At 44.2% G+C, this 16,414-nt stretch overlaps 1 protein-coding gene across 1 annotated transcript in view; it reads right to left on the bottom strand.

The window, feature by feature from the left end:
- Positions 1-13,589, bottom strand: part of LOC6045531 (neuroendocrine convertase 2) — a 49,560-nt gene extending 35,971 nt beyond the window's left edge. The window contains exon 1 of the mRNA XM_038254251.1: positions 12,748-13,589. Coding sequence (XP_038110179.1) covers positions 12,748-12,951 — 204 coding nt within the window. The 5' untranslated portion in view covers positions 12,952-13,589. The remainder of the gene's footprint in view (positions 1-12,747) is intronic.
- Positions 13,590-16,414: the final 2,825 nt, after the last annotated feature.

The following is a 16,414-nucleotide window of genomic DNA, read 5'->3' as shown; positions in this document are numbered from 1 at the left end:
TTATTGAACTTTTTTGCTGTGTGACGTGCGTTCATGAAAATTTCCAAATTTTGTAAATAAAAGGTTAAATACACAACTCCATGTTTTCATTCTTCAAAAATCACCAACAGCAAAAAAAAATGAAGAAATGAATGAAACCCCCCCACCCCAAACCGCCGTTTCCCTCTAAAAAATCATGTGATGGTCACATTCTTGGAAAGTAGGGGCTGACGTGAAATTCTTGTGATGTTACTTTTGACTATATTGGTGTGTTGGAAATGGATAAAACCAAGACTTCTGAGGTTCACGTAGATTTCGCATGAACATCCATATGGAAAATAATCACTTAGATTTTCATGCAGCATTGTGGTGAACATTATTTTGAGTGTAGCATCCCCCTGATTTCATGCAAACCAAAATCACACTCAAAATAATCCACACGTTGATGCTACCTGAAAAATCACGTAACCCCGATTTTCCCCTCGCTAGGCTCGTTTTACGTGACACACGTAAAAATAATGTGAAAGTGTACTGGCAAAAAAATGTTTTCACGTTGATGTTACGTGAAAAGGCTTATGGTATTTTTCCACAAGGGTTTTCCATGAAGTTTTTATGTTTTTTGAAATGTAACTTTAACGGAACTCGAGTGCGCCATTCGACGAAATTTCTACGTGATTATTTTAGTATGAAAATTGATGGCGTTCGGGAAGATCTGCTGCCGGACTTGTGCTTGCAAAATTTCATCAAAATAGAACAGACGGTAAGTTTAATTAAGTTTAAATGCATTTATTTATAATTAATTGTGTTTTTTTTTTGCCGAACTCTGGAAGCAGCATATTTTTCCCGGTGGCCATTTGAAATCTGGCCTGTTCCAACATAAGCGGTTGGTCGTGGTGATTGTCCCCACCGAAAATGTCACGGACATCGCAAACGGCTCGTGGGCCTTTGCCGAGTTTGCTCCGGAGTAGTGCGAGGATGTTTGCGGCCATCTTCTCATCGGCCTTGGCCAGAGTGGTGCCCGCGATAATGTTATTCTAAGCAGAAAGCTGTATCCGGCAAGATCAACAAACCGATGCGCGGAATTCGAGATCTGAACGTGGACGCCCATCTCTCAAACTTCTTCCTGGCCACGCACGACGTAAACCCAAAACGTCCCGACCATCCGAGCACCCGACTTGCTTTGAGAGGTTCACAAATAGCCTCTCCCGGGTGATGTGCGGCCACGTCAACCTGGCAAAAAAAGGCTTTCGTCAACGACAACGAACTCGAAACGGGTTCCCGTGCGGCCCCGCAGGTGGCGATATCGAGAAGCTGCACGCAAAGGTCTTCCCGCTCGGTTACATGAGGGACTGGGCCATTTTTTAAATGTTAGCAATGTAAAATTCAATAAAACATTGATCTGAATTGTAATTAGAACTGCATCGTTGTTGTTTTCTTTTTGACAAAAAAATAATCTGAAATTAGATCACATTAGTACTAGAAGGACTACAACAAACACGTAGAAATCATCAATTGATTCATTTAGCTTTTACGTGTGAAGCACGTAGAAACGACGTGAAATGATCTCGCCAAACCAATTTCGTTTCTACTAGGTTCACCTAGTAGAAGTTACGTGAAAACTTTAGTGGAAAAATACCACATAGCTTTTCACGTAACTTCAACGTGAATATTTTGTTGAGTGAGCTATGTGGTATTTTTCCACTAGAGTTTTCACGTAACTTCTACGAGGTGACTCTAGTAGAAACGGAATTTGTTTGGCTAGATACTTTCACGTTGATTCTACGAGTTTGACACGTAAAAGCTAAATGATTCAATCGATGATTTCTACATGTATGTTGTAGTAAACTTTATATGAACTATATAGTAGTGCCACTCAAAAAACCTTTCACCACAGAGTTGCATGAAAATTCCGGTGGCAACCAATTTTAGATTGAAAACAACTTTTTGCATGAGTCATGCAACTGTCACATTACATTCATGTCACCTCTGCTCGATTTTCAAGCAGCTTACACTCACACAGCAAAATACTACGTGAATTTCATGCCTGAAAATTTGGAGGCGTGGTGTGCAAGTCAGATGCACTCAACAAAATATTCACGTTGAAGTTACGTGAAAAGCTATGTGGTATTTTTCCACTAAAGTTTTCACGTAACTTCTACTAGGTGAACCTAGTAGAAACGAAATTGGTTTGGCGAGATCATTTCACGTCGTTTCTACGTGCTTCACACGTAAAAGCTAAATGAATCAATTGATGATTTCTACGTGTTTGTTGTAGTCCTTCTAGTACTAATGTGATCTAATTTCAGATTATTTTTTTGTCAAAAAGAAAACAACAACGATGCAGTTCTAATTACAATTCAGATCAATGTTTTATTGAATTTTACATTGCTAACATTTAAAAAAATGGCCCAGTCCCTCATGTAACCGAGCGGGAAGACCTTTGCGTGCAGCTTCTCGATATCGCTGCCCTGCGGGGCCGCACGGGAACCCGTTTCGAGTTCGTTGTCGTTGACGAAAGCCTTTTTTTGCCAGGTTGACGTGGCCGCACATCACCCGGGAGAGGCTATTTGTGAACCTCTCAAAGCAAGTCGGGTGCTCGGATGGTCGGGACGTTTTGGGTTTACGTCGTGCGTGGCCAGGAAGAAGTTTGAGAGATGGGCGTCCACGTTCAGATCTCGAATTCCGCGCATCGGTTTGTTGATCTTGCCGGATACAGCTTTCTGCTTAGAATAACATTATCGCGGGCACCACTCTGGCCAAGGCCGATGAGAAGATGGCCGCAAACATCCTCGCACTACTCCGGAGCAAACTCGGCAAAGGCCCACGAGCCGTTTGCGATGTCCGTGACATTTTCGGTGGGGACAATCACCACGACCAACCGCTTATGTTGGAACAGGCCAGATTTCAAATGGCCACCGGGAAAAATATGCTGCTTCCAGAGTTCGGCAAAAAAAAACACAATTAATTATAAATAAATGCATTTAAACTTAATTAAACTTACCGTCTGTTCTATTTTGATGAAATTTTGCAAGCACAAGTCCGGCAGCAGATCTTCCCGAACGCCATCAATTTTCATACTACTCACGTAGAAATTTCGTCGAATGGCGCACTCGAGTTCCGTTAAAGTTACATTTCAAAAAACATAAAAACTTCATGGAAAACCCTTGTGGAAAAATACCATAAGCCTTTTCACGTAACATCAACGTGAAAACATTTTTTTGCCAGTACACTTTCACATTATTTTTACGTGTGTCACGTAAAACGAGCCTAGCGAGGGGAAAATCGGGGTTACGTGATTTTTCAGGTAGCATCAACGTGTGGATTATTTTGAGTGTATCCCTCGCCTAGGCCAGACCAAAAATCCATGATTAAGCTGTCAGACCAAATCTGTCAGACCAAGGCTGTCAGACCAAAGAGTAAAAAATCTTGGTCTTCGACGTAGGGTACGTTATCCATTAGTGGACCCCTTTCCTATAGTGGACCCTCTGAAGGGTTTTTGATGAAAAAATCAATGAAATCCCAATTTCAAGCGTGTTTTTGTCTGCAAATCTTTTATTTTGCATGTTCAGCATCATTTAAAACAATGTTGACTGTCATTGAATTGTCCTTTTTGACAAAATAAGTGTTTTGAGTTCGACTTCTGAAATCAGCCATGGCCACTAGCATTTTCACAACAAAACAGCATTTATATTTTATGATTGAATTAACTATCCAATCATTTTTTGACTGGTTATTTAACTTGAGTAAGTCGAAATAATGTAAGTTTAATTAACTATGTAGGAGAAGGCTTTCCAATTTAACGTGTAACCCTATTTTGATTTAAGTTGGCACCCCTGTTAACGGAAGAGCAACTGTCACTCTGAAAAATTCTACGAGCAAAACAACACGCAAAATATATTTGCTCTCACACCGTAAAGTATCGCGTTTTATTACGACTACAGGTTATGGGCCCAGCACGAAATGACCTCGGAAAAGTCGGATTATCCGATCTTCGACGGCAAGGACTTCGCGGACTGGAAGTTTCGCCTCGAACTGACCTTGGCGGAGCGGGAGTTGCTGGACCACGTTAGGAAGGAGCCTAAGGTGGAGCAACTGCTCCTGGACAACTGGGTGAAGGTCGACGTGAAGGCGAAAAATGTCATCGTGAAGTCGCTTGGCCGGGAGCACTCGCACATCGTGCGCTCAGAGAAGTCCGCGCACGGGATGCTGAAGGCCCTGTCGGAGGTTTTTGAGAAAAGTGGAGCTGTGCAGGAGCGGCACTTGCGGATGAAGTTGAACAAGATGAAGTGCGAAGAGGGGCAGCCATTGGATGTTCACTTTGCGGCCTTTGATTCGGTTGTGATGGATCTGCGTGCCGCTGGAGCTGCTATGACGGAGACGGAACAAGTAACACATCTGCTGATGTCGCTTCCTCGATCGTACGAGCACATCGTGACGGTGCTTTTGGCAATGGAAGAGCTCACATTGCGGAAGGCTAAGGCCAGGTTGCTGAACGAAGAGGTTCGGCGCTCTGAGATGAACGAGGAAGAACCCACGGGACGAGCAGCTTTTCTCGGAGCCCCAAAAGTTCACGGGAAAATGCTGGCGTTGCAACGAGCCAGGACACAGGGCCTTTGAATGCCCGAAGGCTAGCGGAGAGGAAGCAAGAAACACGGAGAAAAGAAGGCCGGGCCCGCAGAAACGGGCGTTCAACCTCAGCAAGAGGGAGGATGATCGCGGCCAGGAGGAGGATACGAGCCGAGCATTTGCTTTCGTCGCGGCGCGAGGGACTGAATCACTTGGCAGTTCCGGACACGCTCCGAGAGAGGTCTTGTGGATCATCGACTCGGGATGTACGGATCATATGACCAACGATGACAAGCTGTTTCTCGTCGAGCGTCGACTGTCCGCGGTGTACCCGGTGTCGCTCGCAGAGAAGGGACAGGCCATTGAAGCGACAAAGATCGGGTTCATCGCTTCCACAAGTGTAGTCAACGGCCGAGAATATGACTGTCACATCTCGGATGTTCTTTTCGCACCTGGTTTGAGGCACAACCTCCTGTCCGTCAGCAGATTGGAGAAGGCTGGATTTGTTGCAGTTTTTCGTGAAGGTGGCGTTGAACTCTGGGCTGGAGATGTACTTTTGCGGAAGGACAACGCAGGAACGATTTGTACGAGCTTAAGTTCACGGTCAAGGAGCGTCAGTCGAACGTAGCGGCCGCGGTGGACACGAACGCGCTCTGGCATCGACGACTTGGGCACATAGGCATGAGAAGTATAAACCATATGGTGAAGAAAGGTATGGTAACCGGCATTAAACCAAACATTACAGACACTCTGAGCGTATGCGAACCGTGTGTTATGGGCAAACACAGTCGAGCCACCTTTCACCGGTGTGAACGCAAAGCTTCCAGACCACTCGAGCTAGTGCATACGGACGTGTGCGGTCCGATAACTCCAACAACGTGGGACGGCAAGAGGTACTTCGTGACGTTTATTGATGATTACACTCACTTTACCATTGCCTATTTGATCAGCACGAAGGATGAGGTCTACGAATGCTTGAAGGAGTACTACTCGATGGTCTGTGCTGGATTTGGCTCGTCCGTGGCTCGAATGAGATGTGACAACGGTGGTGAATACATCTCCCGGCGATGTAAGGAGTTCTGCAAGGAGAAAGGAGTTGTTTTGGAGTATACAGCTGCTTATACACCGGAGCAAAATGGCAGAGCCGAACGAATGAATAGAACGCTAGTAGAGAAGGCAAGGTCGCTGATCTACGAAAGTCAACTGCCGAAGGAGATGTGGGGCGAAGCGATTATGACAGCATTGTACCTGACGAACCGCAGCTGCACAGTTGCGCTGGATGACCTAACCCCGACTGAGCTGTGGTACGGGAAAAAGCCAGATGTGTCGAACCTCAGAGTGTTTGGATGCCGTGCCTACGCCCATTTGCCCAAGTGCAAGCGCCGCAAGATGGACGCCAAGAGCGAAAAGTTGATCATGGTCGGTTACTCTGGCAACGGGTACCGGCTCTGGAACCCAGAGGAAAGGAAGGTAAAGCTGTCCCGAGACGTCATTTTTGATGAAGCGGTTCTCCCGGGAAAAGAACGTGAGCCTGATCAAGATCCAGTGAGTGAGCAAATCGTTGGGGAACCGGTTCCAGAGGAGAATGCTGTTGAGCACGAGATGACAGATGACGAAGAGGCCGCTACGAGTGACGACGAACCTGAAGGTGCGTCTGAAGCAGGTGCACCAGAATCAGTTGAACGCGAAGCAGCCGCGCGCGAAGCGGACACGCGCGAGGCACACACGCGAGGAGCAGACGTACAAGAAGCAGACGCGCGAGAAGCAGAAGCGAGCGAGGCAGGACGTCGCAAGTCCGAACGCAACAAGAAGAGACCTGTTTGGCACAAGGACTACCAAATGGACTCCACGGCACTGTTGACTAACGGTATCGAAGATGTTCCAGAATCGTACAACTCCATCGAAGGAAGACGGGACGCAGCTGACTGGTACGCTGCAGTTCGTGATGAGCTTAACTCGCTGACAGAAAACCAAACGTGGGATGTTGTCGATCTGCCAAGAGGAGCCAAAGTGATTACGTCCAAGTGGGTGTTCAAGAAGAAAGTCGACAAGAACGGAGATTTAGAACGCTTGAAGGCACGGTTGGTGGCAAGAGGCTTCCAGCAAACTGCTGGTGTTGATTACCACGACACTTTTGCACCAGTGGCCAAGCTGTCAACGGTGCGTTTCCTGCTGGCAGTTGGGATACAGAGGAGTTTCGAGTTCTGGCATATGGACGTAACCACCGCATTCTTGTACGGTGAGCTCGACGAGACGATCTTCATGAAACCGCCACCTGGTCTGGACGTCGAAGCTGGTAAGGTTTGCGAACTGAAACGATCGTTGTACGGTTTGAAACAGTCACCGAAGTGCTGGAACAACAGACTCCACTCCTTCTTGACCAGTTTGAACTTCGAGCGGTCTGATGCTGATTATTGCCTGTATGTCCGTATCGCCCACACTGAACGCTTGTACATTTTACTGTACGTTGACGACCTCCTCATTTGTGGCAACAACAGCAGTGAGATAGCGGTTTTGAAGCAACAACTTTCCGCCGAGTTCCGCATGAAAGATCTTGGCCAGCTGGAATATTTCATGGGAATGCGTATCAGGATCGACGATGCGGCTGGAACGGTAACTATTGATCAGACAGCGTTTGCCGAAAGAATCCTGGAAAGATTCGGCATGGAAGCGTGCAATGCAGTGGCGACCCCACTGGAGCCGGGAGTCAAGTTTGATTCAGCCGAGAGCTCAGATGAAGTTCGAACAAACTTTCGGCAGCTGATTGGAAGTTTGATGTATCTGATGCTCGGAACCAGACCAGACTTGTGCTTCGCGATCAATCTGTTTAGTCGCTACCAGGACAAAGCAACGTGTGAGCACTGGAACTGCGTGAAACGAGTGCTACGGTACATCAAAGGGACGACCGGAATGCATCTGATGTACACACGGAAGGACGAAGCAACCCCCCTGGTTGGATACGTGGATTCCGACTGGGCGAACGATCCAGATGACCGTAGATCAACGAGTGGCTACTTGTTCGAAGTTTACGGCAACTTGATATCCTGGACAACCAAGAAACAAGGCCTGGTGACCTTGTCGACTGCAGAAGCGGAGTATGTGGCAGCGTCGCAAGCTGTCTGTGAAGCAATCTGGTTTAAGAAGCTGTTCCAGGACGTTGGATATCCAGTTGATCATCCCATCCCGGTCTACGAAGACAATCAAGCTTGTATTTTCATCTCGAAGAACCCGGAATCAAAGCGGACGAAGCATGTGGAGGTTAAATATCACTACGTGCGAGAAAGGTTTGGCGGAAGGAGGTTGAACTGCGGTACATCTCGACGAAGGAACAGAAGGCGGATATCCTTACGAAGCCCTTGGCCCGTGTGGCTTTCGAGAAGATGCGGTTGGAGCTGGGTTTGGAAGAGGAGGAGTGTAGGAGAAGGCTTTCCAATTTAACGTGTAACCCTATTTTGATTTAAGTTGGCACCCCTGTTAACGGAAGAGCAACTGTCACTCTGAAAAATTCTACGAGCAAAACAACACGCAAAATATATTTGCTCTCACACCGTAAAGTATCGCGTTTTATTACGACTACAAACTATACTTAAATAAAGCGAAGAACTGCTCATTTTCAAGCAAAAATTAGGGGGGTCCAATATAGGACAACGATAATCCTAACTTTTCCAAAAGTGGACCCCTGTTAATTTAACCTCCAAAAATGAAGAAAACTGTGTATTTAAGCAAAAGTTTCTCTTAAACATACAATAAATGCTTGTAGTAATAAACCTAATTGCATATTTTTTAAATTATGAGTATAAATATAACTGTTTTCATGTTAAAAGTATCATAAATGCTGAAGCCGCAAGAATTTATAATTAATAAAAACTATAGTTAATTGTTCTTAACTGAAGCATCATAATCAAAGTTTGAAATGATATTTTATAATAATTAATCAATAACAAAACATTTTTTGAAAATAAACATGCGTAGTATTATCAGCAGCTGTAAACAAATCTATTGTTTTGTTTCGGTCAACTGTTTATGTAATTTATATGGAAAAATGTGCACCAAAATTACTTTTTTATCATTTTAATGTTTACAGTTGTGTTTGAAACGTTTTCTTTGATCTTTTAAGGAAATAAATTTGTTGAAATGTCTGTTAGGTTTTTTGTTGTTTTAAGCCAAATTTGTTAACAAAACATATTTGTTTATGATGGAAAATCTATCATTTATTCATTATATCTATCATAAGACCTCCACCATGCATCAACCACCAAATATCGGCTAAATTTTGTATAAAAATAATAGTTTTCCTATAGTGGACCCGGGTCCACAATCGGATTATGGACCCGGGTCCATTATAGGAAAAGGAGGTCCATAACAGGCAAAAAAAATTTTTTTCAAATGGCTATTTTTCTGCTCAAAACCAAATTACTGATGAAAAAATAGTCAAAATTGTTCAAAAGACTTCTGATTTCATTGTTTTGTAAAAAGGGTTATGAAAAAGTGCTTAGAATATTGAAAAATTGTGAAAAATGCGCGTCGGGGGTCCACTAATGGTTAAAATATCCTAGGTGCACACAAATCAAGAAAAGAAAATTTGAAAAAAATTTTATTTTTCCAATTCAATGACTGGGTTTGGACTACAAAATTTAATGTACGTCAGAAAATGATTAAAAAGTGCGGCGTCCTGTACACCGACAATTAAATAAGCAGTTAAAAGCCTTATTCATCCACTTTAATTTTTGTTCGCGTTTTCGGTTTACACCTGAAAAATCTTCAAATTATTCATAGGCAATCGTCAAAATTACCCCCCACTAGAGGGTGCTGAAACTTGGGGTGATGATTTCATTATAACCTACAGCGAGTAAGTTGGTTTGAAATTTGAAATTGTTTTATTTCATCATAAAATCGACATTAATAGCAAATTGTACCATTTTCAGGTAAGAAATAAATAGCTTAATTGATATAAACGAAAATATTGTTGTGATGGCCGATTTAACCTGTTGATTATCTGATTCAAAATTAGGGAATGTTTTAATCAACCAAAACCTAACTAATCAATTGAAAATGTAGATTATTCAAATGGACAAATATTTTTTAAAGTCACTTCTACCATAAACGCTAAGTTCTGCTTGAAAAATGGTAATTGGAATGATTTTCAAAATTTGCAATCTAACCTCATTCTCGCGTTTTCAATCCGGATCTAAGAAATTTCAATGAAAAAGGCAACTTAGCAAAAAATCAATCGATAGAACTTTTTATTTCTTACCTCCTGTTAACTTTATTTTGTTCCAAAAGATCACCAAGTAACCAAACAGCACTAAAACAAGTCAGATTGCAGCACTAGAAGCGCTTTACGAGCTGTGGCTTACAGCTAAGTTGTTTTGACATCTGCACTAAATGCGCTTTTACAGCTGATAAGCAACCGGTTTTGGACTTTATATTTCTGATTTCCAGCTAGCCTCTACTGTTGTTGATCTAACCCTGCACAAAATGTAAAAAAGAGAAGCAAATCGGAAAATTTCACGAATGTTTCATGTATTAACATTGAAAATCGGACCATTAGTTGCTGAGATATCGTCATTAGAAAATGGTGTGTTTTTTTGGTGATATTAAGAAAACTTCAATTTTCGTGTTTCTTTTTCTTAAAGCGGCTCTATCTCAGCAACCCGGTCACTCAAAAACTGCAAATATTTCGCTAAAATCAAACATTCGGTGGCTATTGTATCCGAGGGTGGCGGAGGCAAGGCGGGACAGATAGTAGCAGTAATGAACGAGAAACTAATTACTAACACGTTTATTAAACTAGTTATAAGAATAGAGAATAGTTTGCACGTTGTTGCTCTTCTTGTTGTTGATGGTGGAATGACGGATGTTGTTGTTGGTTGCGCGGCAGCTCAGCTGTCAGCGCGCACGACCAGGGTGGTGCAGAACAGGTGACGCCAATCCTGGCGCGCAGTGTTGCCAAGATATGACAGCTCTCCCCTCCGTTGTGGTGAACTTCTGGTTCCGCTCATCCGGTAGAAGCTTCCGTAGGATGACGTCGGTAGTACGACCGCAGGTACCGGGAACGTCCGGTGTAAGTTCGTATCCGAATTCTTGAAGGTGCCGGGCAGTCCGGCGGAAGTTGTTCTCCGAGCAGTAGCAGGTGCTGGGCACGTCCAGCGGTTGTTGCTCCTTGAGCAGTGCGAAGTTGCTGGGCACATCCAGCGCAAGTTCGCTCCACGAGCGGTTGGAGATTGGTTGGCGCAGCTGCCTCTCCGCAGAAAGAATTACCGGGCACGTCCGGCAGAAGTTGCTCCACGAGCCCTTGAAGGGTTTCGTATATCCTTCGCAGTTGCTGGGCACGTCCAGCGCAGGTTCGCTCCGTGAGCGGTTGAAGGTTAACTTCGCAAATTACTGGGCAAGTCCAGCGCAGATTGCTCCTCGAGCGTTTGGAGATGGCGCAGCTGCCACTCCGCAGAATGCTGGGAACGTCCAGCGGAAGTTGCTCTAGAGCAGTTGAAGGTGGCGTAGATGCCGCTTCGCAGTTGCTGGGAAGATCCAGCGTAAGTTGCTCCTAGAGCAGTTGGAGTAGGCGCAGGTGCCCCTCCGCAGATTGGTCCTGCTGACCGCACGCAAGTGTCTCTTCGAATCGTTAACGTATTGGCGCAATGTGAGAAGATCACCCCAGAGATCACATTGGACGCCGTCTTCCTCAACACGTTCAGAATCGCATCGCAGAAACTTACCAGGTACGAACTGGTCGTAACGGATGTCTGGCGTGGAAAGTAGTTTGCATTTTCCCACAGCTGCAGCATGGCCGCCGAGTTCCGCATCTTCTCGACGCGCAGAATCCGTGTCGCCCCGTAGCAGACCGCATGCTCCTTGGCGAGTTGTGTAGTTTCCCTCCGGTTTGAAGCTTGGTTTGTGCACTCGCTCGATTTGATGATTCGAAGTTCCGGGCTTGAACTTCTCGTGTCGGATGTTGTCCCGCTTGACCGCCTCCGCAACCTTGATGATCCGAAACGACACTTGCAGCCGTTTGACCCAACGATCGAATTTCGTTGCGGCCGGGTCGAAAGGTTCGAACGTTAACGTTGATGGCGCAGCAGGCGCCGCATTTTCCTCCTCCAGCACCATCGCACTTTCAGGTTCCGCAAAGTCCGTATTTCCCTTGCGAATCCACTACCTCGTCGCCAACTATTGTATCCGAGGGTGGCGGAGGCAAGGCGGGACAGATAGTAGCAGTAATGAACGAGAAACTAATTACTAACACGTTTATTAAACTAGTTATAAGAATAGAGAATAGTTTGCACGTTGTTGCTCTTCTTGTTGTTGATGGTGGAATGACGGATGTTGTTGTTGGTTGCGCGGCAGCTCAGCTGTCAGCGCGCACGACCAGGGTGGTGCAAAACAGGTGACGCCAATCCTGGCGCGCAGTGTTGCCAAGATATGACAGTGGCTATATATTGAAAACGGAGCCCTTTATCAAAAAATCTAAAAAATAGTTTTCGATTGCAAATTCAATTTTGCATTTGTCAAATTTGTTTTTGCATGAAACTTCGATTTTTTTTCCAAAAATCACTATTTTTTTCAAAAATTCATAACTCAGCGCAGATTTTTAGACCATGTTTCTCTATGGCTCAAAAGTTGCGGATTTTTTCTCCCAAAACATATCAAAAAATCTCGAAAATAAAAAAATACGTATTTTGGGGAATTGGGTTTTTGTAAAAGAAAGTTGATTAAAACATCTGCAAATTTTTTTCCGTGTATTTTTTTCTCAAAGGTCCTCAACAATACCTACAACTTTGCCGAAGGCACCAAATTGATCAGAAAATTCACTCAAAAGTTACAGCTGTTTGAATATTTACATACCATTTGTGTATGGACAGCAGCCAAAATTGTATGGAGACTTGTATGGGTGAACCAAAGACGCAAAATAGATAATTTGGTCATAGGAAAGGCCCCCACAAAGTTTGAGCCAAATAAAAAAATACAAAAAATAAAAATGGTCGAAATCGGCCGATTTCGTAGAGAGTTGCTCATGTGTAGTTTAAGAAGGCTTAAATGTGGGCGGAAAAATTAGATTTAAAACTAATTGTATTGACAGCAAGATTAAGTCCCCCACATAATACCATATGTTCCTCCACGTCAAATAAACACGGTCGGCAGCTTACATGCATACGTAATTTTAAGGATATCGTCATATGATGAGACAACACAACACACACTCACCACGCCAAGGTTAATGAATCCGTTCCGTTCGGCAATTTGGTGCGCTTGCTGCGGCTCCACGCTTCGTTTAAATTTCACCAGGAAGGAGCTGGTGAACACATGGCCAGCTCCTCCGGTGGTCAATTTGCTGCCACTGGTCGTCGCTACTACCAGACAGTAGCAGCTCAGAAGAACTACTACAGCAGGACTACTCGCGACCATCATGACACAGTACTAGTTCAGATTATTTCGCTGAATCCTATTTTTATGGGGTGTTTTATGTTGTATATATGTGTAATGCTCCTGTTGTTGCTACTGCTGGAGATTGGCAACGCGACGAACACAAAGCTTTTTTGACGCAAATCAACCCAGTATACGTGTGTATGCGTGGCAAATTCAGGTTCAAAAATCAATAAAATATGTTTAGCTATCTTTCAACATGGAACAAAAACACCGAAATTCACACTGAGCCTCGCATTTGAACGCTTTTTTGGTACGGATATAAATTCATGTGGAATCTGGGTACACCGATTCTTGAAATTAGCACATTCACTGAAACCATATTGTACCGAAGGCTCTATCCATTTTTCACCACGGAGCCACGCGAACCAAATTTTTCTCGCAGCTTCCTTACAAAATCGTACGTCGCTAAGCAGATTGTAGAAATTTGCTAAAATTCCTACTATTTTCACTCCAGCACTTTTGGGAATACTATTCAACCTCAGATTTATTCACTCTTTCTAAACTCCATGGATCAAACAGTTGTTTCTTGCTACGAATAAGTATAGTGAATGAGCGTTTTGCTCCTGTAATCTACACTATGTATACATAGTGTATTCGGCGAACAAACGTGTCAAACATCGGAAAATCGGAGCTGGTTATCAGCGATGCTAATGCTCGTGGAAAATCGAGCTTGCGATAACGCTGGAAAACCAAAGAAAAAAGCTAACCATACGGAGTAGTGGTACGAGAAGCTTCGGCTCGTCGCTATCTGAAGCTTTGCAAGCTTTACATAACGTATCACATAAAGAAAAAATACTGTAAATTTAAAAAGATCGTTCGTTGGATTAAAAGTTCGCGTTGGTGAATATTCGTAGAAAGTTCAATATTTTTAATTTAAAAGTTGTAAAGTTTTTGATACTACCATGCATTTCGGGAACAAAATCGTTGTATTGGTAGAAGTTTTTTACTTTTATTATAAAAAGAAACTTTTTATGGCAACAATAAATAACATTTAACATTATAGTGATGATTTTTGCAAAATGTGATGGATTTTATTTCTATTTTTATTTTAATATTAAAACTGCTGCTTATGCTGCGTAGCATCGCGGGCCATCATTTTGGAGCGCGACAGCGATGTAGAGGACAGGGTTGTCTCGTTGCCGGCCATCATGAGGACAGGCTTGGAGGAGTTGGCCCATGGCTTTCTACCTAAGGTACTCGCGATTGAATATGTAGTAGTGCGGTTGTCAAATTGTTTGTTTGTTTATTTGAAATCATCTGACCCGGTGGTCTCAATGAAGTTTGATTGCTTAAAACTAATAAGAAGTTTACAAACATAAATATAGTCAAGTTATCAAAACATAGATTTAAACAAAACATGATTTAACGGCTAGATCTTCTTGTTCTTGATGCACGTTGTTGCGGGGTCTCAGCAGGACGAGATGAACGAGAACGATCTTGAAGTTCAGTTCGAAGTCTTTCCAAAAATCGGCTCACAGGTTCGTGGAAGTCGAACAGATGGTAGAACTCGTGGAAAGCTGTGGCCAGCGAACGAATAGGGGAGTTTTCCGCATAAACCGTACGGACCAACGGGCGTGAGAGGAATCCAGGGGTTGGGCGTAGATGCCTTGGCTGCACTCTGGCATTTAACTGGAAAAGAAGATTAGGGGAGTCGATTTCAGAGGTAATAACTTTCGCAGCGAATACAGCCCTTGAGATTGTTCGCCGGTTTTGGAGCGTCTCTATTCCAAGCAGGTTGCACCGAGTTTCGTAGCTTGGTAGCTGAGTAGGATTATTCCACGGGAGCGTCTCAGAGCAAACCAGACGAATTTCCTTTGCACACGTTCAATGCGATCGATCCAATTCTGGTGATAGGGTGCCCAGACAACTGCTGACGTCTCAAGGTGCGATCTCACAAGAGCACAGTACAATGTCCTAAGACATAACGGATAGTCGAATTCTTGGGCAGCCTTGAACATAAAACCAAGTTTCCGGTTGGCTTTGTCAATTACGGAAGATAGTTGCAGGTGAAAATCCAATTTCAGATCAAGAAGTACACCCAAATCCTTGACAACTTCTAGGCGTTCAAGCACGTGAGAACCGAGATGATAATCAAATGTGAACAATTCTCGACTTTGTTTCCGGTTGAAGGATATGACGTAGCATTTTGCGGAGCTGAGTTCCAGGCGGTTGTGCCCGCACCACTCCGAGAATTTGTCCAGCCTTGATTGTAGCAAGTAACAGTCGGCCAACGTGTCGATAGGGATGAACAGCTTGAAGTCGTCAGCGTAGGATAGCTTACAGTTTCCGCTAAACAGGAAATTGGCGTCGTTAAAGAACCCGGAAAAAAACTATTGGACCGAGGTTGCTCCCCCTGAGCCACGCCGGAGCCGTTGGTAAATTCCAGCGAAACGGATGCGCCGATCTTCACCTGGATGATTCTACCTTTGAGATAAGATTCTAGCCAACGGCATAGCATCGGCGAGAAACCCAGTTTGAAGAACTTTTGTAGTGCAATATCGTGGTCAATCCGATCAAAAGAAGCTTTCAGGTCCGTGTAGATTGCATCGACTTGGCGTCCCTCGGCAATGTTATCAATGCAGAATGATGTAAACTGGAGCAGGTTAGTGTTCACCGATCTCTTCGGCATAAACCCATGTTGTTCCGGTGCAACGTAACTTCGACAGTTGAACAGGATCACATCGCTGACGATAATTTCTAGAAGCTTAGAACCGGAACACAAAGACGTGATTCCTCGATAGTTTTCAATGGAACGCTTTGAACCTTTCTTGAAAATTGGAAACATGAAAGATTTCTTCCATGCTGTTGGAAATGTGGCTTGACGCAAGGAAAGGTTAAATATCACCAAAAGTGGCTCGATCAGTTGATTTGCACAGCGCTTGAGAACAGCAGAAGGGATTCCGTCGGGTCCAGGTGAGAATGATGACTTCAACTTCTTCGTCGCCTTCTCGATCATGTCGAGCGAAATGACAAACGTGTTGATGTCGACCAGATCACGGGGAACAGCGTCAAGATGATGAGTGGAAGAAATGATTTCGGGCTCCCGTAATACGGACGAAAAGTGCCTGGCAAAAAGTTCACATTTCTCGTCGTTTGTAGTTGCAATCGAATCGCCCAACGCCATCGTAGCAGGAAGGCCACGTTCCTTGTACTTCGATTTAACAAAAGTCCAGAATTTCTTGGGATTTCGCCGCAGTTGTGATTGGGTCTTACGGATGTAGACGTTGTACCTGTAACGATTGTATCGGTGGTAACGGGAACTAGCGGCGTTGAAGGCCAGTTTGTAACAGTTCGGGAGTCGTACGATGCGCAGCAAGCTGAACCGAGGTGGAGGAGAACCAATGCAATGCAGAAATGCCAACCTTTCTCGGCCAGGTTCTGCAGGAAGAAATACCCAATGCCAACACACTACCCTTATAGAAACACTCCCGCTTTTGCGCCAGTG

This window comes from Culex quinquefasciatus, chromosome 1 (genome assembly GCF_015732765.1).
Source record: "Culex quinquefasciatus strain JHB chromosome 1, VPISU_Cqui_1.0_pri_paternal, whole genome shotgun sequence".
Lineage (NCBI taxonomy): Eukaryota > Metazoa > Arthropoda > Insecta > Diptera > Culicidae > Culex > Culex quinquefasciatus.
Note: the sequence above shows the minus strand (reverse complement) of the source record. Positions and strands in the feature narration are given on the sequence as shown.